Source organism: Lynx canadensis, chromosome D1 (genome assembly GCF_007474595.2).
Source record: "Lynx canadensis isolate LIC74 chromosome D1, mLynCan4.pri.v2, whole genome shotgun sequence".
Lineage (NCBI taxonomy): Eukaryota > Metazoa > Chordata > Mammalia > Carnivora > Felidae > Lynx > Lynx canadensis.
In genome coordinates, this window is record NC_044312.2 from 98412599 (window position 1) to 98439315 (window position 26717).

At 41.7% G+C, this 26717-nt stretch overlaps 1 protein-coding gene across 11 annotated transcripts in view; it reads right to left on the reverse strand.

The window, feature by feature from the left end:
• PHF21A (PHD finger protein 21A) overlaps nucleotides 1–26717 on the reverse strand; it is a 197393-nt gene that overhangs the window by 6625 nt on the left and 164051 nt on the right. For all 11 annotated transcript variants that reach the window (XM_030332113.2, XM_030332117.1, XM_030332112.1 and 8 more), the window contains 7 exons: nucleotides 15364–15462; nucleotides 12784–12835; nucleotides 11923–12002; nucleotides 11398–11458; nucleotides 8650–8813; nucleotides 1917–2072; nucleotides 356–431 (listed from right to left, as the gene is read on the reverse strand). In XM_030332113.2, the coding sequence (XP_030187973.1) occupies nucleotides 356–431; nucleotides 1917–2072; nucleotides 8650–8813; nucleotides 11398–11458; nucleotides 11923–12002; nucleotides 12784–12835; nucleotides 15364–15462 (688 nt within the window). The remainder of the gene's footprint in view (nucleotides 1–355; nucleotides 432–1916; nucleotides 2073–8649; nucleotides 8814–11397; nucleotides 11459–11922; nucleotides 12003–12783; nucleotides 12836–15363; nucleotides 15463–26717) is intronic.

The window sequence follows — 26717 nt, forward strand, 5'->3', positions numbered from 1 at the left end:
AGCCCGACACAGGGCTCGAACCCACAAACCACAAGATCATGACCTGAGCCAAAATCAAGAGCCAGATGCTCAACAGACTGAGCGACCCAGGCACCCCCAGACCTTCCTTTTTATGCGTACAGGTGTGCTAAGACAGATCGCAGTGGTGTGGGCTTGGCTGTACATAAATAAGATGTTGCTTTCTCATTTTTCCTCCCCAAGAAAAGTACTATATAAGCTTTTCATTTTTTTCAGTAAAAGCTTTTCACTTTTAACCTCAAATTTCCTTCTGAAAACAAAACAAACGCTGCCTTCTAGTACATTTTTTTAAGCAAGGGGAGGCTTACCACAAAAGGGGATGTGGATGATTCTTTACCTGCTTTGTAGGCGATATAGGAATGAACAATTGCTAAAGTTCCGGGCCATGGAATTGCTTCTTCCTTCTTCAGCATCTGAAATGAAGTTTAGAATTTTACCTTGAAAGGAGGTATAAACACACATCCCCTGTGCAGCAACAAGCAACATGTCTGTAGCAATTGGCAGACAAAAGCCAGGAAGGATTTATGGTGACAGGCTTGCAAAACCCCTGAAGTTCCAGATACCAGTCTGACGGAATGAGGTTCAATGGTGGGAAGAAGTCAAGCCACCCGAGCCCCGAGTTTAAAAAGAGGCTGGGACGTGGCTGGGCATTCCTATCTCCTCATATGTGCCACATAACACCCAAGTGCTCTGACAACCAGAACCACCAGCATATAAGCTACAAGCCTGCACAATGGCAGCAGCCACTGGCAGTTTCGGCCTTGATCCGCCTGTCTCAATTTCAATTTTTTTGTTAATGTTTATTTATTTTTGAGAGGGAGAGAGAGAGAGAGAGAGAGAGAGAGAGAGAGATACGAGAGTGGGGGGGCGGGGCGGACAGAGCATCCGAAGCAGGCTCCTTGCTGACAGCAGAGAGCCCGACATGGGACTCGAACTTACGAACCCTGAGATCATGACCTGAGCTGAAGTCGGATGTTCAACCGACTGAGCCACCCAGGTGCCCCTCCTGTCTCAATTTTAGTTTCATATTTCCCTCAAAGGCAGGCTGACCAAAGAAATTACGTATCAGTTCCAAATAGTTAAGTATAATCTAGATCTTGTGTAAAAAATTATCAGAGGGTCACAGAGCAGTGTCAGGAAGAGAACAAAAGACAACGGTCTCCACCACGTCATGAAGACAGGAGGAGGAGGACCAAGATTAAAGGCGGGAAACCGGGATTCTCCCAAACAGGATTCCAAAGAACCAAGAAGCATCCCAAAGCTCGCTGAGCTTTCGGGCCTGTTCGTTATTTATACTTCGCCGACTTCCAAAACAGGCTGAGACAGCTTATAATAAAAACATAAAGGTACGTGGATAGTTGAGAGAAAGAGACCGGAAACTAAACAGAGAAGAAGGGAAGAGGCTAGGACAGTTAATGTTTGCTTTCAAGTCCATGCAATAGCCACTCTACGGTGAGTTCTCTTATCCTGGTGACAACACAGGTGAAAGGTGAAACTGTTGTTATTTGAATTAAACAATCAATCGGGGACTTTCCTGTAAGGGTTTTACTTCTAAAAGAAGTCTCAAAACCACATTCTTAGAGAAAGGGGCAGAAAGTCTTATGGCATTGACGGGGCAAGGTCATGAGAAGATAAGTCATTTCGAACAAAGGGAAGCAGTCAGGGTCTTTCCACCCATACAAGAATCACCACCTCAGTACAGGACAGAGATCCTTGAGAGGATGGACACCGTGTGGGTGGGTGCGGTGCCATGAACAGGCCAGAGGTGGCCTGCGGAACTACCAGGAGAGGGAAGAGACTCTGCCACGCCCCCCACAGCCGAGGGGAACAGAGGGCCTCCTGACCGCACTGTCTCTTCCTCAGCCTGTCTCTCTGACTGACCCACCCATAGTCCGTACCTGGTCCTGACATCTGGGACAGATCCACATGCCCTTGGGAATCGTTTTCAGAGGAGGGTCTAAGCAGTCCAGATGATACACACGGGAACACGTGTCACACATAAGCAACTGGCCACTTTTTCTGCAAACGCTGCAAAAATCCTCATGGATATCACCCTAGGAAATTGAGAGGAAAGGTAAGAGAAAGGACAAAAAAGGTAAAATTTGCAGGTTAACATGCATATTCTGGATACATGTGTTTTAGGACAATCAGCTGTGCCCCCTCCAACATGTTACCAAAATATTCAAGGAAAGTAGGAATTACTAATGACTCAGCTCCCACCTACTCCATATAACTGAGGTTCCCTGACAGGGACGGGGTTCTTAGAGTTTACAGAAAAGCTGTGTAAATCACCTAGGCCCAAATTAACGTTACAGGTGATAGCTCAGCATTTATTATGTTTTGATAGAATCCGACCCACAAATCATAAAGTTTGAAGACACTGAAATCCATTCACCAAAGTGTTCCACGATATGATACAAACAATTCTCATTACCCACCATTTTTCAGGGGAGTTTAGGATTGGGAAAGAGGACAGACAAGGAACGGAATACGGAATTTTAATAAACTCTTTGCTTGCTCAGGGAGGAAAAATACAGTGCAAGTTCAATGGGAAAAGATTAAGTCAGGAACAAATTAAACTCGCGTGAGCTTTCTAACATGAATTTAAAAAGCCAAAGCAACAGCTGACAATGTTCTCCTAAAGCCAGTATTTGCACTTGGTGTTCAACGGACCATTCTATTCTGGGAGGCTTTATTTCTCCCTATAAAATATGTCATCACATGGGAATAGATGAGCAGCCCCCAGTGCACGCTGCCTGTCTCCCCTCCCCCACCATGGAGAGTTCTGGTACTCAGGTAAGTCTGCTAGAGCCCTCTGAACAGAAGAGACCATCAGAAAAAAAGCAGATCTACTTAAATTGGAGAGGAGAACACTAGGGGGGAAAAAGGCATTTAGGTAAAAAGTATTTTTCAGCAGGTCAATCCCTGGCCTGTTCTGAGAACGGGATGGATAAAGACAGGAGGGAAGAGAACCCTGAAGAAGGGATGTGCTGGAGGTTAGCCAGCAGAGCAGCGCCATAGCCTGGAGCAGACCCCTTTTCACTTTCAGTGTGTTGGTTTAGATTTCTAGGCTATTCCGCCAGCAGGCCTAACGCAGAGAATCCACACAGGAAGCAATGACATAGACAGCAATGCTCACTTCTTCTATGATGTGTAACCCCCTCAACCACCACTGTTGAAGGCACATATCTTCCCAGGCCTACAATTTCTCTCTCAAGAAAAGGAAACTTTCTCTATAATTCACTAGGGTATCCATAGCCTAGGAAACTGGCTGCAATAGATTGGAAGATAATCGGTGTGGGCAGATTTTAAAGTTTTCTTAGTAAAAAAAAATGTTATCTCTGGGCAAAAAAACAAAAACAAAAAACCCCTCAGTATACGAGCAAAAATACTGCATGAGAATGCACCCTCACAGTTCAGCTTTGAGGCAGCAAAAGAGGTTAAGGTCCCATCCCTCGATTAATGGTAACTTTCTTCTTTCTTTTTTAAAAAAAATTTTTTTCTTTTATGTTTATTTATTTTTGAGACAGAGAGAAACAGAGCATGAATGGGGGAGGGTCAGAGAGAGAGGGAGACACAGAATCCGAAGCAGGCTCCAGGCTCTGAGCTGTCAGCACAGAGCCCGACGCGGGGCTCGAACTCACAGACTGTGAGATCATGACCTGAGTTGAAGTCGGACGCTCAATCGACTGAGCCACCCAGGCGCCCCCTTTCTTCTCTCATTCTTTTTTTTTTTTTTTTTTAAATTTTTTTTCCCAACGTTTATTTATTTTTAAGACAGAGAGAGACAGAGCATGAACGGGGGAGGGGCAGAGAGAGAGGGAGACACAGAATCGGAAACAGGCTCCAGGCTCTGAGCCATCAGCCCAGAGCCCGACGCGGGGCTCGAACTCCTGGACCGCGAGATTGTGACCTGGCTGAAGTCGGACGCTTAACCGACTGCGCCACCCAGGCGCCCCCTCTCATTCTTAAAATCAAGCTGAAGGACACTCTTCTCTAGAGAAGCGGTCTTTCTTGAACCTTAGTCCTGTGTCAGTCTGCATCTTTATGAAGTGTATAAAAATTTTAAGGCTTCAGAGACTGTTTTAGGTAAATCCTAGATACACCATGAGTGATGAAGTAAGCAAAACAAACTGGACATCTCATTCTGTCGGGTAACGAGTCTGCTCACTTCCCTTTGCTCTCGAGCAAGGAGCATGTCAAGGAGTGGACAGCAGAGAGCATGTAAATAATCTCCAGGAAAGAACCTCTGATCCCATTTCCATGTTCTAGAGCAGCACTTCTCAGTCTGTCTGCTGTGAGGACCCCGTTACACTCTGAAAATTACTAAGGACCTCAAAGAGCTTTTGTTTATGTGAATTGTATTTGTTGATATTTAATATATTAGAAATTCTAAAACTTTCAAAATTTTGAAATAATTATAGAATCACAGCACGTTACAAAACTAGGATGCTGAAAAATTATAAAGCCCCAGAACACACAAGTGCACACTCCACAAGCCATCAGAGTTATGACATAGTTACATGTCATATATTATCTGGAAAATTCCACCGGTTACTCTTGAGAGAAGGAGAATGAAGATGGCACAGAGTATTTCAATATTATCATGAAAATAGTTTTGACCCCCGAGGAGTCTCAGGGACCACACTTCGAGAACTACTGCCCATAGAAATGAATAATAAAATGCCAACGTACAGACTTTATCTACCCAGAATTGGTTCTCTGCTTAGCTTAAAGAGAGCAGGGGATTCCCATGGAGGTGCTGCCCTAGGTAAAAAGGCTCAGGCTCTGGTGACTGAACTACTACCATAAACCCAACGTTAAACTGAAAGCTGGCTGACCCAGGGCACTCTGCTGGGAGCTGAGGATGTATGGTGTTTGGAAACACCCTGGCTAGATCAATTGCAACTCCGTCACTTGCTAAAAGAATTTTCCAACTAAGTCAACACATCTTCCCTGCTCCTAAAATGATAGTGGCAACAAGGTATATCCTGAGGATTAGTGCCTGGCTGGGTTTTGTACTCCAAGTCCTTCTAGACGGTTATTGATCCTCAGGAAATGCTTGCCTCTCAACTGTGATTGTTTAATTAATGTTGTTGGGGCTTGTGCTACCCAGCAGCAAACATACAGAGTCCAGTGTGTTGATTTTAATCACTGCCACTGTTGGGATATGACAAAAGTAGGAGTCAATTATCTTTAAAAAAATCCATTCCACTAGGTTTAACTTAGAAAATTCTAACATATTTAGTGGTTTAAGAAAAGCTTTCTTTTACCTCTGGATTTCTCAAAAGAACAGTGTTTGCGTTTTAAGACGAAACCTGGCAGAAGCTTTTCCTTTGTGATTTGATGAGTAGATCCTTTGGGTTCAGTCTCTCAAAGAACGCCATAAACCCCCACCAGCCAAAAAGCACAAAAACCGAAACGTTTAGGAAAGAGACTCACAGGCAGAACCACAAAATCCTCTGTCCTCCAGCATTTGTACACCACCCCGTGGGAGACCCCTACCAGGAGCTTATGAGCTGGCAATCCCTTTGGCAACGCTTCAGCTGAAGAAGAGCTGGGACAATCTTTGGTGCCAGCAAACAAGGTTTCTGACAGGGACTCCTGGGACTCATGAGGCAGGACAGGCAGAACACCTTTATCCATTACTAATCCAAAAAGTCGGGCAGGCTGGATGAAATGCTGAATGTCGAGAGCAAGAATGAGCCTGTAGTCACCATTTAGGTCCAAGGAAGGAAGCCTGCCAGGGAACAGAACTCCAGTATGACCCGATCCTCCAAAGAGGACTCTTCCTTTGCTGCTTCTGGAATTTTCACTCAGAACGTGCATATGGTATTCTTTTGTTCTTTGGCAAAGGGAAGACCTTTAGTAAGCACTGAGAACCTTCCAGTTCAAGGGGCATTTTACCTGAAGATGACCCTAAAGACAAGCTCTGTAATCCACACAAGAAATGGGACATGTACAAAATGAAACTCTGGCTTTCCTCCTCAAACCTGCCCCTCTTGGCATCTCCAGTAAAGGACAGTTTCATCTTAGTTCTAGTTGCTTAGGCCAGAAACTTTGGCTTCACCCTTGACTATTCTCTTCTTCTCATACCCATCATCTAATCCTGCTGGCTCTTCGAAATACATGCAGACTCGGCCATGTGTCTCCATCTCTCCTTCTAGCACCCTATCAGGCCAAGCCGTCCTCGGCTCTTGCCTGGATGACTGCCCCAGCCTCCTCACTGGTGTCTCTGCTCCCATCCTATCCTCTCCACAGCCTCTTCTCCAAGGTTCAGACACAGTGGTCCTTTTAAAATCCAAGCTGGTTTTTTAAACACCTTAAAAATAGTAAATGCGGGCAAGAACCATCAAAGGATGGTAAAACCACCGGGTAACAGTTTGTTGGAGACCTGGATGTTTTTGAGACTCAAAGCTATCTCTGCCAGAGAAAATAAGTACCTTTACAAGTGGAGAAATTTCATGTGATCTATCTTAATTAGGAGATAAAAGCTAACATCACCAACAATGGGACAGACTGACCGACAACACACGCCGCTTGTGATGCACTGAGGACTCACCACCACGTACTTAGTGTTCCTACAAAAATGTAAACCTTGAATCTACTCCTGAGGAAACAATCCCATCCTAATGGAGGGACACTACAGAACTGTCCTACCTTTTAAGAAATGTCAGTGTCATGAAAGACAAAGAAAGGCCGAGAAACTGTTCCAGAGTAAGGAGAAGAAAGAGACAATACCATGACAACAAATATCAAGAGGGATCTTAAACTGGATTCTGGAGCAGAAAAAACAAAGTGCCATTTAAGCAATTATTGAACAACCGGAGAAATCTGTATATCGACTATATATTATATAATAATATTTACTTAATATTAAATGTCCTCAATTTGACAACTGTGACTATATCAGAGAATACCTTTGTTCTGAGAAGATATATGCTGAAGGTTTTTAAGACGAAGATTTAGGATGTCTGCAACTTCTTAACTAATTCAGCAAAAAAGTGTGTGTGGGGGGGGGCATGTGTGGCAAAACGGTAACAGTGAATCTACGTGAAAGGTATATATTTATCTTTTGTATTTTCCTGCAACTTCTCGTAGGTTTGAAAAATTACGTCACTCCTCTCCTCAAAACGCCTCCAGCGGTCCCCCATTTCACTGTGAGTAAAAGCCCCAAGGCCCTGCACCCTTGACTCTGTCACCTCTGGGATCTCCTCTCCCGCATCTCACCTCTCCCTCTTTCCAGCCATCCTGGCCCTCTTGGGCCTTCTTGCTTTGGCTCACCACCACGTACACGCCCACCTCAGGGCTTCTGCGAGGCTGTTCCCTCTGCATGGAATGCTCCCCCAGACACAGTTCACTTCCTGTTGGAGAGGCCTCCTCTTCCCACTCTCCGTAAAATAGGAACCTGCTGCTACAACTCCTTATCCCCCTTATTCTGTCCCAGTTTTCTTTAGAGCACTTATCACTACCTTTGATATGTTCATTTGCTTATCACCTGCCCATAATATGTATAATATAATACGAGCTCCCTGAGGGCAGGGAGATGTTCTATCCCTAGCCTCAATAATAGCACTTGCGCAGCAAAGTACTAGTGCTCAGTATTTGCTGAGTGAATGCACTGCTTTCTAAATGTTCATTTAAAATCTTAGGGCACTTTATGGGGCGCCTGGATGGCTCAGTCGGTTAAGTGTCCGACTTCAGCTCAGGTCATGATTTCACAGCTCTTGAGTTTGAGCTCCATGTCGGGCTCTGTGCTGACAGCTCAGAGCCTGGAGCCTGCTTCGGATTCTGTGTCTCCCTCTCTCTCTGCCCCACTCTGTTTACGCTCTGTCTCTGTCTCTCAAAAATGAATAAATGTTAAAAAAAATTTTTTTTTTTTAAATCTTAGGGCACTTTATAGAGAACTAATGGTTGCCAGAGGGGATGTGGGGGGGGGGGATGGGTGAAACAGATGAAGGGGATTAAGGGTACACTTATCTTGAGCACTGAGTAATGTATAGAAGTGTTGAATCATAGACTATATTGTACATTTGAAACTAATATAACAGTGCATGTTAACTATGCTGGAATTGAAATTTAAAACCTAAAAACAAATAAATAAAAACAAGAAACAAAAAAATAAAATCTTAGGGCACTCGTTTACAATTCTGTACTATCTGCATGATGAGCTACTAAATATCCGACACTTTTTCAGGAACGTGTTTGATCAAACCTGATGAATAAAGTTACTTGAAAGAAAAGTTTTCCACTTCTTGAATTCTACCTGAAGCAGGAAACAAGGACTGCTAGGGGAACGTACGCCTTGTTCATTTTCCTCATCCCAAAACACAGACGATGGAAAACTGAGCACCTTTCAATTTTATGAGCTGACTTCCCACCCCATCCCCCTTCCTGAGAGCTCATTCACAGCAGATCAAATCCACATTTTAAAAACTGATGGAGCCTCCTGATGTTGTACATGATTCTCAAGGACATGGCAGGACCTTACGTGATATACCGTGTCCTGTCGGGATTACTGCTGTTCCAGGGTTAGTCAAGGAGATGCAGCTGGTAAGGAGACAACATATGACAACGGTTTCCCCAATTTAAGCTCTCAGGAAGACAGCGTGCTTTTCCCAAGTTACTTACGTCTGTGGAGGTGGGGCTGGGCAGGGACACAGGCTGAACAGGTGCAGGGAAAGTGAATGTGGTCTCTGTCTTTTCATTTTCAGGGGAGTCAGGATGACTGGATGGGGGGGATGTTGGGGTAAGGGCTCCAAACCCCAGCACTGCATTGTATTTTGGAGGACGACCTATATACCAAGAGAAGGGAACAAAAGGGAAAAAGGGGGAGGGAAAGAAAGGGGGAAAAATGATCTTACATACCTTTGGCCAGTGTTCCTCATTGGCTAGCATGGAAAAGGAAGTGAGGTAGCAGACAGAGGTTAATACAACAGTCCCAAAGAGAGGAAGGGAAGCAAAGATTTAAATGTCATTAGAAACAACTGCATGAGTCTCAAAAGAAAGGAGGATAAGAGAGCCTTGGAGAATGACAGGAGTGGCTGCGTCATGTTAAAGGGCCTCGCCTGGGGCAGATCATGGTGACGTTCCTGGACTATTACAATTTGAGATTTCTGATGTGAGAATAAGATGTCAAAGTTCAACGGGGGTCAAAGCTAGGAATAAGAATTTGTTTTTCCACACCTTCTAAATATTGGTCTCCAAAGTTTCTCTGTAACCATCATTCTCACAATCATTAGTGATTCCCAGTTCCCACAGATATATTTAAGATTTCTGTTTTTCCTTTTCTCTCCTATCTATATTTTGGTCATTTCACTGCCTGTGAGGGTGGAGAAAGGCAAACAGGAGGCAAAATTCAAGTTAACTATTCTTACCCCTTGCTGGCCGAGCTAGCGGGGAAGATATTCTGGGACTAGCTGGAACCTAAGAGCTAAAAAGATGTTCTGAGCTTAACAGTGATTTTAAGTGTGTCTGGAGTCAGATACCATCCCCGGTTGATCAAAAACGGTCTCCCCGCTTCCATCACAAACATTCTGGTAAACTACATGTCTAAGGACCTGGGTCTATTCCCAAAGCTCAGAAAAGGCCCTGCCTTCAGCAACACTGCTGAAAGACAGATTTGAGCCAGGGCGTTGGGAATCAAGCCTCATGGCTCCAGAGGATCTATAAATGGACCCTACTGGCTATGGCAAGACTGGTCAACTACTCACTCCTGCCTTATGGTACATCCAAGCCAGGATCCTTGTCAGAAGGGCCAGGATCAGAGCTTCTAAGCTTTGGGTGATCAAAAAGTATATGCTCAGTACACCAAAGGGAAAAGAGGAGGAAAAAAAAAAAAATGCCAGAGAGGCTCACAACGGCCTACGAGCACTGGTGAATGGTGCAGAGGATCAGAACCTTACCAACAGTTATAAATTATATCAGGACTACGCATCAGAGCCACGGTTCTGTCAGACATTACACGAATATTACCTATCTGTGTTAAACTGGCGATGTCTGCAGTACAAAGACAGATCATACAGGCTGTCTTTTCTAGGGAATCAGGGCTGCCCAAAAGGGAAGTAAAAGATGAATGTTCTTTGTTTACCCTCAGAAGCACATCCTAGGCATTGTGAATACAGGCTTTCATCCTCTGACCTTGGCAAGCAAGGCCAAGGTCTTTCGGGCTTGTTTAACCCCCGTCCTCTTAGCAGATACTCCCCACCGGCAGACCAATTAACTGAGGCTTCGGACTGAGGGCTCCTTTCTGAGAACCGGGTCAGAGGTCACTAAAAATTGCCAAAATTAAAACCACAAAAAATAACCCACGGCACTGGTTACTGTGACCCAGGGATCGACAGGAGGCAATGACTTGGGGTTTCCCTTGGAAATATTTTTGGCTACTTAAAGGACAGGGCTAATGAAACGTTAGAATGGGTCACTGAGGGTGGGTACGCTATCTCTTTCGGGTAAGGACGTGGTAATGGTACAGCTGTAGCCTTGACTAAGGAAGACAAAAGAAAAGAGCGTGGATGACCTCCTAAGCTTCCAACCGCTCCTGAGACAGTGTGTGCATATGCAAAAATTAGTATGCTACTCCACTCACTCTGCAACCTTTCTAGCCTGGAACTGTAATTCAGGGACACATTATCATGTGGAGAAAGGGACCTTGGGATGTATTACTGACATCAAAGTACAATTTCAGAACCTTGTTTATGAGCTCAAACTCTGAGCTATTAAGACCTATTTAGACCTGCATGGAGGGTGTTGTGGCCTCTGCCCACGAGTTAAGGTGCAATGCCCACCCTGGGAGGTCTGAAATATGGGGATGGAGCTCTTTAGGAACTTCTGCCTCGGGGAGCCAGTTTTGACAACGACCTTCTCTTCCTTAGCTGGAGATGCCCTCAACTCCTAGATCCTAAGTTCTTGGTGTGGCCACCTCTCTCCTTCCTGGAAAGTCTGCGGCTCACGGAAACTCGAGTCATGCTCTGGTCTCACTGGCAGCAGGATGACCTAGACGCTACTAAGAACACCTTGGCAACAGCAGTGCTCTGTTATGCTCAATGATGATGCTTCCTTTCGCACAATGTTCTGTTCCCTGTGCTATTCAAGGACAGCCTGGTGGGCCTGGGGCAGAAATGCTGTATTAAGCCACCTCCTTGAGTCAGCCTTGCCAGAATCCAAGGAAAGGCAACTTTTGATTCAGTATACAGAACTCTAATAAGAAATCTCACTGTCTTCCCCCCACCCATTTCCAGAGAATGACAATAACAAAACTATTTTCAAGGGATTTAGGAGTTAGGCTCTAGGACAAAGGGGAGGAAGGGGCGGGGGGGGGGGGGACACAACACAGAAAGCAGAAGCAACAGCAAGGGAGAGCTACAAAAAGGTACTCACCTCTCTTCCGGGTCCCAGGATGCATCGTACTGTTCAGGTATGTGACTGCACTCTTCTTACGCTTTGAGGATTGAAGAAGGAAAGGTAACTGGTTGAATAGCACGGTCACTACCGATACTGGCACAAGCTATAGACCAGGCGTAGCACGCCTGTCAACATGCCAACGAGTTAGTGCTAGTCAACCCAAGGTCTCAGTGCTAAATGGGCTTTATTATATATACTTGGCTCTGAGAGAATATTCCAGAGAGGTCTGCCTCTGCTTCAGATGACGGCTGAGTTGAAGCCAAGAGGAGTGACATTTTTAAGGTGGGTCTGTATTTGCTCAAACTTAGGAAAAAAACTAAGGGGAAAGCAGTGAATAATAAAAATGAAACAGGATGATCAGCTGGAGAAAAACCCATCATTCCACAAAGCGGGCCAAGTACAATCAGGGTACTGCTCTTCAGCAGGTTTTCAGATGGGAGGTGATGGAAAAAATCATAAACAAAACTAGAACAGGAAGGGCCAAGCTCTGGCCAGGAATACCTCTGGCTCAAAGACTGCTCCACTGTATACTGGATTGGCTGTTGTTCTTCTTTTTCGCTCTTGCCTCTTGCTTTGGATTTCTTGGGAAAGCAAAAGGTCTGAATTAGAAAAGAGATATGGAGAGCCTCAAAAATTTAACTTCATTTTTTATCTTTTGGCTTTCCCAGGACAAATCAGAAATGGGGCAAATCTCTTTGTTTCACTGCAGCCTCAGCAGAGGCAAGCATACCACTGGGAGCAAATAATGCAGGACCATCTATGCTCACCTCTCAGAAAGCGAGACCATGCTGTCCTATAATGTGGCTCTCTGCGACCAAGAGCTTAACAGTGGACAGCGTGTGTAAATAAGCTATCCTCATCTATTTTTAGATCACTTTAATATAGGGGTGGACGAACTTTATCCATAGACCTGGACTGAATAACCATAGTTCACCATTCTTGAATTAAATGACTAGGACAGGTATAGCCTTGTAACTGTTCTTAGGATTCTGATAACCTAGCGTGACTGAAAAATACAGACAGAGACTTGTCAGAGGGGCATTTGATACTCCATGCGGTCAGGAAAAAAAAAAAAAGTCGCTTTAATCCAGGCAAGTGGGGAGTCTCCCCTGGACAGCAGCGTGGATCACCACAGGGAGGGGAAGGGATGAATATTAGATAGAGGAAAGGCATGTTGGACTCCAAAGGAAATAAAGTTCACACTAGTTGAATCATACTCTGTTGGCGTTTCAGTGTTCTATATATCTTAGCAATAAAGTCAACACCATTTTCTTTCTTTTTTTTTTTTTTTAAGTCAACCCCATTTTCAAGAATAAAGCTCTGGGCCAGAAATAAGGCAGCACCACAAATATCTTCTCTTACCTTCTAGATGGTCATGTGTTACCAATCCTAGAGACACCATGAAGGCAAGTTTCTGTGCCAGAGAAACAAGAATGTGTTTCAGTTTGGGTTCTCACAAAGCCAACTGCATGTTCCTAGTTAGACTCCTAGGCAAAGCCAGTCCAACAGGCTGGTCACTTGAAGGAGGCCGAGATCAGGTGACCAAAGAACAAACACCTTCTAGAGCCACTCTGGAGGCTTTCTGGTCTTACGGGGATCAAAAGAGAAGGACTGGGACCTGCATGTTCCACTTTCTCAATGACAGAGATCAGTATCTTTGAGTGACCTAAGTTTTGTTGTTGTTGTTGTTGTAGTTGTTGTTTTCCAAAAAAGCCTCTTAGATAGGAAGACGATATCACACTCAAAAACATGCAGAGGGTTACAAAGAGCTTCCCATACAACAAGCTCCAAATTCCAAGTACTTCACTTGTCCTAACAGGTCAAGGGTTCTAACATTTTTACTACCAATGACCGGACAGTGCTAACTTCAGGCTAAATGAGTTTTAGGAACAATAGCAGATGGTTCTGCTTAATACTATGATTTTTAAATGAAACGTGGACCTAAAAATTACAGAGCAGTCTCTCTTTGGAGACCACTCTCAGGGCTCCATCAGAAGTTAAGTTGATTAGAATACTGAACCCCAAAGCTGGAGCGTTAGACGTTTAAAGTTGGAGGGAGCAACATATTGATTCCTGTTTTGCTCTGTGGTTACATGTGGTCTAGAAAGCACATCTTTGCCTGTGGTTGCTATCTATGCCAAATAATACATCATCAATTTCTCTCACAGATAACAGACAACATCAGCAGTTGTTAGGAGACATATTCCTGTAGAGTTGTTTATATCATAGTTTGGTCTTTAAAAATCCCGACCTATTCAACAGCAACAGGATCTATTCAACCCTCAACATTCAATACAAATGATATTTTGGCCTGAAGTGACAGGTTCAAGCTATTTAAGACACTGAGTGTTTTAGGAAGAAACAGTCCCTGAACAAGGCACTTGAGAACACAGAAGTGTCCTGTAGTGGTATCCTCAGAGTTCTGAAGAAATGTTTTTATTTTATTTCTTATTTAAAAAACAGGTGGGCACCTATCCCCCTGACAGCCAGGGTACGTCAGCAAGGAAAAGCACTCCTGGGACTTGCTGCCATGCTGAAATAGCATACATTTTGTGATTGCCAATTAACTACATTCCTGCTTTCCACGAATATTCTTCACAACCTAATCAAGATTAGAAGGCTGTCTGCCAACTGTTCTCTGTTAATAAAACAGTATGTGGACTGACATTCAGAGGCAGCTTCTTTTGATCAAGTAACAGTACTCGTCTTGGCCAGTCACATCCAACTCATCTTTGCCAGTCTAGATCAAGCTCACAAAAAATTATTAAGTGAAAAAAAAAATCTCCTCTCCTCTGGAACAGATTTTCAGTGATAAAGAGAATAAAAAGTTGTCAAGAACTTTTGCCTCATCTATGTATCACACGTGTGCCAGGAACCAATTTATTCTCTTTATGGCAGTGATTTCACCAGTCAGAAGGTGAAATATACACGACTACACATGGTGGTACTTGCTTGCCCACACTGGGCAACTAACGTAAGATGTCCTTTGGTTTCCTTTGATAATTTTCTGGATGACTTCGTAAGTTCCAGAGCAATTTGCATCACTGGTCCTTCTTTCTGGCTCAAGTTTTGGTCTCTTTTTCAAAGATATATTCAAAATTAATCCATTTCATATCAGAAAGAATTATAATTTATACTTGTTTTAGAAAAACCTGCACCCAATAAATCACTGCTTTTAAAAAAAGGACATGAAGCTTTGATGGCTTCCTGCCACGATCTGAATGGTTTCATTAAAAAGAATGCACTGAGGATACAGGGAAATAGAGTGCTGGTCTAATAAAATCCAACTACTATATCTTCATCATCGTATTACCTGCACGCATTTTTCTTTTAGAGCTGCTTATGCAAAAGCCAAACTAAAAAATTCTCTCGTCTAAGGGGACACGTGAATTTACATTCTGTATTTGTACCAGTCCTGTTTACTATGTGACTCTGTAATTCTATCCTAAATAATGGTACATATGTTACTATTTTCATCCTTACTTTTATGCTTCAATGAACTCCTTTTAGGCTACTGGTTTATCTGGGATTTGAGAATCTGGTGCAATATAACAGTAGTAACAAAAGTGCACATGTTAACAACTATAATCAATAACATAAGCAGACCTCGGCTGAGTGAACTGTATGGACCTCTTAGAAATGCTGGCTGAGACAACACATAATTATCATGAGGAATGCAATCGGATACCTGGGAAAATGATCACTAATCTTACATTTCAAATTTGTAACATGTGCATGAAATGTCTGTATGCCAGCTCAGGGACACGCCAGGACCCACTCAATCTACCTTAGGCCAAACTGACTTGGCAATAACATTAATGAGTCGTGTGGAAGCACAAGAAAAGGAAAATCAAGTGATTCGGAGGGCAGGTGTCTCTCCTGGTTTATGAGAATAAGTCACATCTCATAGACTGAGCCATGCCTTTGGAGGGCTAAGCCTACCTGAGGGTTCTCCTCCCGTTTTGGTTTGGGTGCAGCAGGTGGAGTGATGGTACGGCTCTCTGTTTGTTTCTCATCTGTTTCCGTGTGGGATTTAATTGTCTAAGGAAGGAAAAGTAAATGAAAATTCAGAATTCACTTTTCATTAAAAAAATGAAAACATAGTTTGTAGACAACAAAGAAGGAAAAAAGAACATACTCAAATTGGAAACATATTAATAAAAGAGATAATATGGATTATATTTTGGAAGGGCAAAAAGTAAAATTTAAGGCCCTAGTTGAAATAATTAAATTGTATAACTACAGTAGATATGAATCTATAACTGTAATAGTCTAAACTACACAAAAAGAAAAATCCACACTTTAATTCCTCTGTATAAAAATGAGTATAGGCTGCTCTGATTTCAATGTATTTTAGGACGTAGGGACAGTTTTCCAGAGCAAGCCCATTCTTATTACACATAGGTCAAGCTCCAGTCCACTGCAAGCTTAAGATCTGAATAACGTAAAAAAAAAAAAAAAAAAATCTTGCGTACACATTCTTCTCTTTCCAATTCCAATCATCACCTAAGAGAAGAGGCAGAATTACCCTCACTTGGGATATTTAACACCTGCCTGTAGCATCCATTAGAAGAGAGATGTGCTTGCCAAGAAAAGGTCATCTTGTAAGAGGCTGACAATCCGATTACCCCCAACTTTGTCTTCCAGATGCATCCATTCCGACAAAAGAACACCAGTATTGTTATCATCTTTAAGAACAAATGGCACCTAGCAAACTGGTAGGCTCAGTTTGCATTACTATTCTTATTATGATCCAATGGCTAATTCATTTTACGAACCCCTCTGGAAATACTGAAATGCTATTAGAAAAGTGGATACAAAAACTGTGAACACAAACCTACTTTACTTTTTCAAATAAAAAACACGCGGATGCTTATGGTCTTTCTGTATGGTAACAAGAAATTAAATGAGGGTAAAACTGTGTGATTACTAATGAGTAGGATTCTGTCCTGTGAGGACAGCAAAAGTTCTCAAAAATCATTATGTCGTGAAATATGTTACTAGATCTGAAGAACACATACAATCACAAAGATCTTTCACTTTCTTTCCTAGCCACTTCCATATTTTCCTTCTGCTTCTCATATTTATTATTTTAGGAGAATGTAAGCATCTGCCATTATCAGTACTGTGGCAACCACTGTTCTGGGGCAAATGCTGCCTGATTTTTTTTTTTTAATGTTTACTTATTTATTTTTGAGAGAGAGAGAGAAGGAGCAAGGACATGTGTGAGCAGGGAGGGGCAGAGAGAGGGAGACAGAGAATCCCAAGCGGGCTCCGTGCTGTCAGTGCAGAGCCCGGTGCAGGGCTCGAACCCACAAACCGTGAGATCATGACCTGAGCCCAAACCAAGAGCTGGAAGGTTAACCGACTGAACCACCCAGGTGCCCCATGATATTTTATATTTTGCCAATGCCAATATTTCCTTCCCTATATGATAAGCTACTTGAGAGAAGACACTGTTCTATACACATTTGCAGTCCTCTGTGCCTACCTAGTACAATGCCTTCCAGAAGAATCACGTACTTCTCTCTCACATTTTTTTTTTAACCAAAAAGGACACATTTCCTCCATACAACAAACCACCGAATACATCTATAAGGGTACACGATGGGGAAGTAGGTTATAGTGTCATCTTTAAGGGCCTGGGTGTCCAGAAAGCTTATTTTCGTAGCTTTCTGAGTGAGGAAGGGCAGGAAGTCTGAGGGAGGGGAGATAAGAGAAGGTCACCTGGAAGGGTCTGCTGATCCACTCCAAGGTTGTGTGAAATTTTTCGGGGTCTCCTGGTTCCACCTCTAAGGCTGAGTGACACACACAGTGGCAATGCCTCTGGGAAAGGACAAGCCAATTCCTCTCCACTAAGAGTTGGGAGTTGAATTCAACCCAGTTGAATCTGGGTTCAGATTTGCTCTCTCATTCAAGAAGAGTACAATTATCTCAGGGTTGTATAAAAAACACCAAAAGCATCCAAAAAAAAAAAAAAAAAAATTAAAACAATAAAAAACACTGGGGAGACATCTTTCTCTCATGGAGCTCCTGCTCGGGGGAAACCAGGCCATGCTGTGAACAGCACCGCGCAGAGGCCTGTGCGGTAAAGGAACGAAGCTCCAGCCAGCAGCCAGCAGGCAGTGAGGCCTGCCAACAACCACAGGACTGAGCTGGGAAGTGAATTATCCAGCCCCAGTGGAGCCTTGAGATGACTACAGCCCTGGCTTACAAGTTTGAAAGCAAACTTGTGAGGGACCTTGAGACAGAACCACCCAGCTAAGGGGCAAACTGATTCCTGACCCTCACAAGCTATAGGGAATAATAAAATATTTGTTGTTTTAAGCTGCTTAAAGCAAACCAAAAACATTAGGGCTGGGGGAGTGACAGAAATGGCAGAACAGGGAGCTCTAAGAATTAGTCCTTCCACTGAAGCAATCATTAAGCTGGCAAAAACAGAATCCGCTTTTTAGAATTCTGGAATCTAATAAAAACCTTATAGCAACCAGGGGGACACTGACTGAAGAAAGAAACTGCTAAATTTCACTAAGAAAGCATTTTTTCCTTACCTATCTACAAATCCCCATTCCACAGCTTGGGCAGAGGCTCTGCAGATGGCAACCTGTGTTCCCAGTGTGGCTTGCTGGTGCTAAGGGAAACAATACGGACCTTCTAAAACACCCGTGGTTGTGCGTTTTGATCTGTGTGGTGGTTCCCTGAGGACTGGTACAGAGGCTGACCTTTGTGTTGCCCACCTTATTACGCCAAAGTGGCTTTCGGGGTGACATCTGATGAAAGCATCTAAAGATATATGTTACCCATAGTCACCTGGTGTAAGGGAGATGGTGGATGGAATATACAGCAGACAGACCCAAAGGCCTGGGAAGGAGGAGGCTGAAGAAGATGACTCCTGGAAGAGTGACGGCTTTCAAGGGCTATCACATATACTGGGGCATCCAGAATGTACCGCACATTCCCAGGGCTAGATGCATGTTTAGAAAAGATGTGAGAGAACTCTAGGTTTGCACTGCTGGCTGATCTTTGAGCTGTACCCAAGGAAGAGGTGAAGGCTAAGGCAGAGTTACAGATGGCCTGGCTTAGAACTGACGAAGTAACCCTGCTCAGAGCCAATATGCAAGGACTGGGAAAGTTGTTTTGTGTCTTTTTAAAAAAAAATTTAGTAGTTGTTGTTATTATTATTATTATTATTATTATTGGTTTTTTTGGCTCCAGTTGTTTAAGAAAATCTGTCAGGTCACTAGCTGACCACTGAGACAACAGAACAGAGAGTTCAGTGACTATACATGACAAGAAATAACAGTTTTTGCAAAAACAGTTTGGTAAAGGCACTAAACAGATAACTGCAGTCCTCAACCAAACCCTGGGGTGGGAGGAGAATCTAATCTCCAGAGTTATCACATTGTAATTTCAAAATGAAGAGTTTTCAACAAAAAATTGGAAGGCATACAAAGAAAACAGGAAGGTATGGCCCATTTGTAGGGAAACAAAATCAACAAAAACTGGCCTTAAGGAAGCCCAGTCCAGCCCTGGACTCTCTAGAAAAAAAAAAAACAAAACTAATTAAATATGCTCAAAGAGCTAATGGAAACTATGGACAAAGAACTGAAAGAAACCAGGAGAACAATTTCTCACCAAAAAAGACACTACCCATAAAGAGATAGAAATTATTGAAAGGAACCAAATAGAAACTCTGGAGCTGAAAAGTATACAAGTTGAGATGAAAAATTCTCTAGAAGGGTTCAGGCAAAAGAAAGAATCAGTGAAGTCCAAGACAGGACAACTGAAATTGTCCAGTCTGAGGAACAGAAAGGAAAAACATGAAGAAAAGTGAACGGAGCCTAAGGGACTTGTGGGATATCATCAACACACGCATTATGGACTCCCAGGGGGACAGGACAAGCAGAGAGAGACAGAGAGCAGCAGAGATAATACCTGAAGGATTAATAGCTCAAAACTTCCCACACTGGATGAAAGACAGAAATCTACACATCCAAGAAGCTCAGTGACATCCACGTAGAATAAACTCAAAAGACATTCACAGTCTGTGGGAAAATGGCAGAGCAGGAGGCTCCTGAGTTCTCCCTGTCCCCACATTTACAACCAGATTTTAACTACATCCAAGTCAATAAACAGGAATGCAATCTGAAGACTGGAGCAACACATTCTATAACTAAATATAGAGAAGAAGCTGCATCTGAAAGGTCAGGAAGGTCAGAAAGGCAGAGGGAGGCTGCTGGCAGGAGGGAGAGAGCTGTGTGCAGGAGAGAGAAAAATGGGCCCTCGTACCAGGGAGCTCACATGTCGAAGAATGATCCCCATAACATTTGGCTTTAAAAACAGGGCTGAATTCCATGAGTTTTAAAACCAGTGGGACTTGGAGCCTGAAGCCTTAAAAGTCAGCTGACTCAACACTGGGTGAGCCAGGGTGAGGGTGAATGAAAGCTGGGTCGCCATCCTTAAAGAGAGCAGGCTGAGCCAAGAAAACATAAAAACGGCAATTTGCACAACACAACACTGGGGGCAAATGGGAGACAGATCCGTTCACATTGATTTTGAAGTGTGTTGGGGGACTTCTCTGAAAACAAGGGAGCTGGCAGATGCCATTCTCTCCACGCCCCTCCCCACCGCCGCCAACCCGCAGCATAAACACAGAGCCACCTGTGGGAGGCAGCACTGCAGACACTTGCTACCTAACCAGCTGGCAGGGGCACCACACCCACGAGCTCTCCAGAGGACTCATCCACTCTAAGCCTGCTAGCCTTGGCCTTGGGCTCAGGGCAAATTTTGTTAGTGTACATGCCCACCCAGCCACTGAGTGCACAGCTGCCACAGCATGCCCTTGCCATCGTGCACCAGGCCCAGCTGTGCCCACCTCACTCCCCTGGCCAGCCTGGCACGCAGTCCCCAAATGCTTTGGGAGATTCCCCATAGGACAGGACTGGTGTCCCAGTGCAAATTGTGCTAACACTACCATCCCCCTCACAAGTTCCTCAGAGGGCATGACCCCTCAGATGTGGTCTGCTTGGGTCCCACTAACACCACAGACAGCAAGCACAGCCCACAACAGGCGGAGAGTCAGTACAGACGACTGCAGTGAAAGGAAAAGTGACTCAGACACAACAGCAGGGCGTAAGCAACACACAGGATACTCTCCTGAAGTGCCAGGTTCTGGTGAACAGGGGACACTACACTGCAGAGGGCATTCTAGGACCTCTTCTTCATAAAGTCGCTACTTTCAAGAGCAGAAGACACAGCTGACTTTCTTACACACAGAAACAGAAAAAGAGAGGCAGACAAAGTGAGAGACATTTATATATCTGAAATGAAAGAACAGGACAAGGCCATGGTCAGAGATGTAAGCAAAACAGACATAAGTAACACGTCTGACAAAGAATTTAAAGCAATGATTATTAGGATACGCACTGAACTTGAGAAAAGAATGGAAGACCCTTAACATGGAGATAAGGAATAACACAGCAGACACAAAGGGCTCAGTAAATGAAAAACAGGTTGATGGAATGAAGAGAGGGCTGGAAGAAGCAGAAGAAGGAATTAATGTCCTAGAACACAGAGTAATGGAAAATAATCAAGCTGAACAAAAGAAAGAAAAAAGAACTAGGCAAAATGAGAATACACTTAGAGAACTCAGTGACTCCATCAAATATAATAACAGTCATAGAATAGGAGTCCCAGAAAAAGAAGAAAGAGAAAAGGGGGCAGAAAACTTATTTGAGGAAAAAGTATTTGAAAACATCCCTAATCTGGGGAAAGAAACCAATATCCAGATCCAGGAGGCACAGAGAACTCCCGTCAAAATCAATAAAAGCAGATTCATACACAGACATATTATATTCAAATTGGCAAAAATCGTGATAAGAAAAAAACTTTAAAGCAGCAAGACAAAAGAAGTCAGTAACTTACAAGGGAAAACCCATAAAGCTTTCAGGAGATTTTCCAAAGAAACTTTGCAAGACAGAATGGAGTGGCATGATATACTCAAAGTGCTGAACGGGAGAATTCTACAGCCCAAAATACTCTATCCAGCAAGGCTATCATTCAGAATAGAGAGATGAAGAGTTTCCTAAAAAAACAAAACCAAAGGAGTTCATGACCACTAAACCAGCCCTGCAAGAAATATTAAAGGGGACTCTTTGAGTAGAAGGAGAGACCAAAAGTGACAGTACAGAGGTAGGAAACACAAAAGAAGTAAAAGTGAATATTTCTATTAAAAAAATCAGTCAAGGAACTCACAAAAAAAGGATGTGAAATATAATGACATATACCTAAAATGTGGGTAGGAGAGTAGAAAAGAATGGGTTCAAACTTAAACAATCATCAACTTAAAACAGACTGCTATATGCAGAAGAGGTTATATACAAATCTAATGGTAACCATATATCAAATACCACTAATAAATATGCAAAGAATAAAGACAAAGAAATCCAAATATATCACTAAAGAAAATCAGCAAAAGAAAGACAAGAGGGGATCAGAGAAAATCTTCAGAAATAACCACAAGACAGGTTAAATAAAATGGCAATAAATATCTATCGATCAATAATTACTTTGAATATAAATGCAGTAAACACTCCAATCAAAAGAAACAGGGTGACAGAGTGGATTTAAAAAACAAGGCCCATCTATATGCTGTCTATGAGAGACTCATTTTAGGCCTAAAGACACAGACTGGAAGTGAGGGTATGGAGAAACATCTATCATGCAAATGAAATGGATGTCAAAAGAAAGCCAGAGTACTAATACTTGTATCAAATAAAATAGACTTTATTTTTTTAAATTTATTTATGTACTTTGAGAGAGCAAGCAGAGGAGGGGCAGAGAGAGAAGGAGAGAAAGAGAATCCCAAGCAGGCTCTGCACTGTCAGAGTGGAACTTGATGTGGGGCTTGAACTCATGAACTGCAAGATCATGACCTGAGCCAAAACCAAGAGTCAGACGCTTAACTGACTGAGCCACCCAGGCACCCCTAAAATAGATTTTTAAAACAAAGACTGTAACAAGAGATAAAGAAGGACACTATATAATAATAATAATAATAATAATAATAATAATAAGGGTACTATCTAACAAGAAGATATAACAGCTGTAAATATTTATGCACCCAACAGAGAAGCACCCAAATCTATAAAACATAATAGATAATAAACATTAGATAATAATGTTAGATAATAGATAATAATAAAACATAAAGGAACTAATCAATAATAATACAATAATAATAGGGGACTTTAACACCTCACTTACATTGACAGATCATCCAAACAGAAATCAACAAGGAAACAGTGGCTTTGAATGACACACTGGAACAGATGGATTTAACAGATATATTCAGAACATTCCATCTTAAAATAGCAGAATACACACTCTTTTCAAGTGCACACAGAACATTCTCCAGAATGACCATATATTAGCCCACAAAACAAGCTTCAACAAATTCAAGAAGATCAAAGATATACCACTCATCTTATCTGACCACAACTTTATGAAACCAGAAGTGAACCAACAAGAAAAAACCTGGAAAGATCACAAATACATGGAAGTTAAATAACGTGCTACTAAACAATGAATGGGTTAACTAGGAAATAAAAGAAGAAACAAAACAGTACACGGAAACAAATGAAAAAGAAAACAATGGTGCAAAACCTCTGGGATGCAGCAAAACAGATTCTAAGAGGAAAGTTTATAGCAATACAGGCCTACCTCAAGAAGCAAGAAAAATCTCAAATGAACAACCCAGCCTTACACCTAAAGGAGCCAGAAAAAGAACAACAAACAAAACCTAAAACCAGTAGAAGGAAGGAAATAATAAAGATTAAGCAGTAATAAATGATATAGAAACTATAAAAAACAATAGAACAGATCAATGAAATCAGGAGCTGGTTCTTTGAAAAAAAAATCAATAAAATTGATAAACCCTTAGCCAGACTTACCAAGAAAAAAAGAGAAAGGACCCAAATAAATAAAATACAAATGAGAGAGGATAAATAACCACCAACATCACAGAAATACAAACAGTTATAAGAGAATATTGTGGAAAGCTATATGCCAACAAATTGCATAACCTAGAAGAAATGGATAAATTCCTAGAAAAATATAAGCTACAAAAACTGAAACAGGAAGAAACAGAAAATTTGAACAGACTAATAACCAGCAAAGAAATTGAATTAGTAATCAAAAAACTCCCAATATACAAAAGTCCAGGACCAGATGGGCTTCAAGGGTTAATCCTATCAAACATTTAAAGAAGAGTTAATACCTCTTCTTCTCAAACTATTCCAAAAAATAGAAAAGGAAGGAAAACTTCCAAATGACGCCAGCATTATCCTGATACCAAAACTGGATAAAGACACCACTAAAAAACAAACAAACAAACAAACAAACCACAGGCCAATATCCATTATGAAACTAGATGTAAAAATCTTCAACAAAGAAATAGCAAAGCGAATTCAACCATACTTTAAAAAAATCATTCACCACAACCAAGTGGGATTTATTCCTAGGTTGCAAGGGTGGTGCAATATTCACAAATTAATCAGTGTAATACATCACATCATAAGAGAAAGGGTAAGAACCATAAGATCATTTCAGTAGATGCAGAGAAAGCATCTGACAAAGTACAACATCCATTCATGATAAAAACCCTCAACAAAGTAGGTTTAGAGGAAACATACCTCAACACAATAAAAGCCATATATGAAAAAGAGAGCTTTTTCCCCAAGGTCAGGAACCAGACAAGGATGTGCACTCTCACCACTTTTATTCAACATAGTACTGGTAGTCCTAGCCATAGCAATCAGACAACAAAAAGTAGTAAAAGTCATTCAAATTGATAAGGAAGAAGTAAATCTTTCACTATTTGCAAATGATAAAGGATTATCTGATAAAGGACTGGTATCCAAAATATATAAATAACTTATAAAAGTCAACATCCAAAAAATAAATAATCCAATTAAAAATGGGCAGAAGATATGAAGAGACATTTCCCCAAAGACGACTTTCAGATGGCCGACACATTACATGAAAAGATATTCATCATCACTTACCACTGGGGAAATGCAAATCAAAACTACAATGAGGTATCTCCTCACACCTAGCAGAAAAGCTAAAATCAGTAACACAAGAAACAACAGGTGTTGGCGAAGACGTGGAGTAAAAGGAACCCTCTTGCACTTTTGGTGGGAATGCAAACTGGTGCAGTTGCTCTGGAAAACAGTATGGAGGTTCCTCAAAAAGTTAAAAATAGAATTACCCTACAATCCAGTGATCACACTGCTGGGTATTTACCCAAAGAACACAAAAACACTAATTCAAAGGGATACATACACCCCTATGTTGGATAAGTGGACAAAGAAGATATGGTGTGTACACACACACACACACACACACACACACACACACAGACAATGGAATATCATTTCGCCATAAGAATGAAATCTTGCCATTTTCAATGACACGTATGGATCTAGAGAATATAATGCTAAGCGAAATAAGTCAGACAAATACCGTATGATTTCACTCATGTGTGGCATTTAAGAAACAAAGCAAATGAGCAAAGGGAAAAAAAGAGACAAATAAAGAACCAGACTCTTAATTATAGAGAACAAATTGATGGATACTAGAGGGGAGGTGGGTGGGGGATGGGTGAAATAGGTGAAAGGGGTTAAGGAGTGTACTTGTGGTGAGCAACAGGTGATGTATGGAACTGTTGACTCACTCACTATATTGTACCCCTAAAACTAATATAACACTGTATGTTAACTAGCTGGAATTAAAATAAAAGCTTAAAAAATAAAATAGTTAAAATTTTAAAAATAAAAAAATAAAATTTGTGTTCCCATAAAAATGATTAAAAATAAATAAATGAGATTCACAGTGAGACACATTGTAGTCACACTGTTGAAAGACAAAGGCAAAGAGAGAGTCTTGAAAGCAGTAAGACAGAAGTGATGCATCACACAGAAAAGGTCCTCAATGTGGTTAGCAGCCAACTTCTCCCCAGAAACCAGAGGCCAGCAGCAGGGGGATTACATAAAGTGCTGAAAGAAAATCACTATCAACCAAGAATGCTATATCCTGCAAAAACCTAAGGAAGTTCATTGCTAGTAGATCTGCCCTAAAAGAAATGCCAAAGGAGTTCTTCAGGCTGAAATAAGAAGACACTAGACAGTAACTTCAAGTCATACAAAGAGATAAGAATTCCAGTAAAGGAAACTACACAGGTAAAAACAGAATCCAGTATTTTTGTATCTTTGATTTGTAACTTCTCTTTTAGTTTTCTGTATGAGTTAGAAAAGAGATGCATAAAGCAATAATTATAAATCTATATTAGTGGGCATACAATGTACAAAAGATGTAAATCTGTGACAACAGAAAGGAGGGGCAGAGCTGTATAGAACAGAGTTTTTGTATACTATTAAAGCTAAGCTTGTATCAATTCAAACTACACAGTTAAAGATTTATGAATGTTAACTGCAATCCCCATGGTAACCACTGAGAAAATAACTAAAATGTACACAGAAAAGAAAATGAGGGCATCAAAAGTATGCACTAGAAAGAAAATCCAAACACAAAAGAAGGTAGTATTGGAGTAACTGAGGAACAAAAAAGACATAAGACATATAGAAAACAAATAGCAAAATGGCATAAGTCCTTTCCTATCAGCACTTTAAACGTAACTGAGTTCAACCCACAAATTAAAAGACAGACAGTGGCAGAATGGATTAACAAAACATGATCCAAAATATATGCTATCTATAATAGACTCATCTCAAAGCCAAAGATACAAAAAAGTTGAAAGTCAAAGGATGAAAAAAGATATTTCATGCAAACAGTAACCGAAAGAGTACAGGGATAGCTATACTAATTGTTTGCCGTAAGTCAAAAAACTGTTACAGTAGACAAAGAAGGTCATTATATATTGATAAAAGGGTCAGTTCATTAAGAAGACATGATACATTTTAAATATATATGCACCAAACAACAGAGTCTTAAAATATGAAACAAATATTGACAGAACTGAATGAAGAAATAAAATAGTTCTATAATAATAATAACTGGAGACTTTAATACCTCACTTTAAAGAATGGAAAGAAGGGGCACCTGGCTGGCTCAGTTGGTAAAGCATGAAACTCTTGATTTCCGGGTCATGAGTTCGAGCCCCACGCCGGGTGTAGATTACTTAAAAATCTTTTAGGAAGGAAGGAAGGAAGGAAGGAAGGAAGGAAGGAAGGAAGGAAGGAAAGAGGGAAAAAGAAAAAAGAAAAGAACACGTAGAC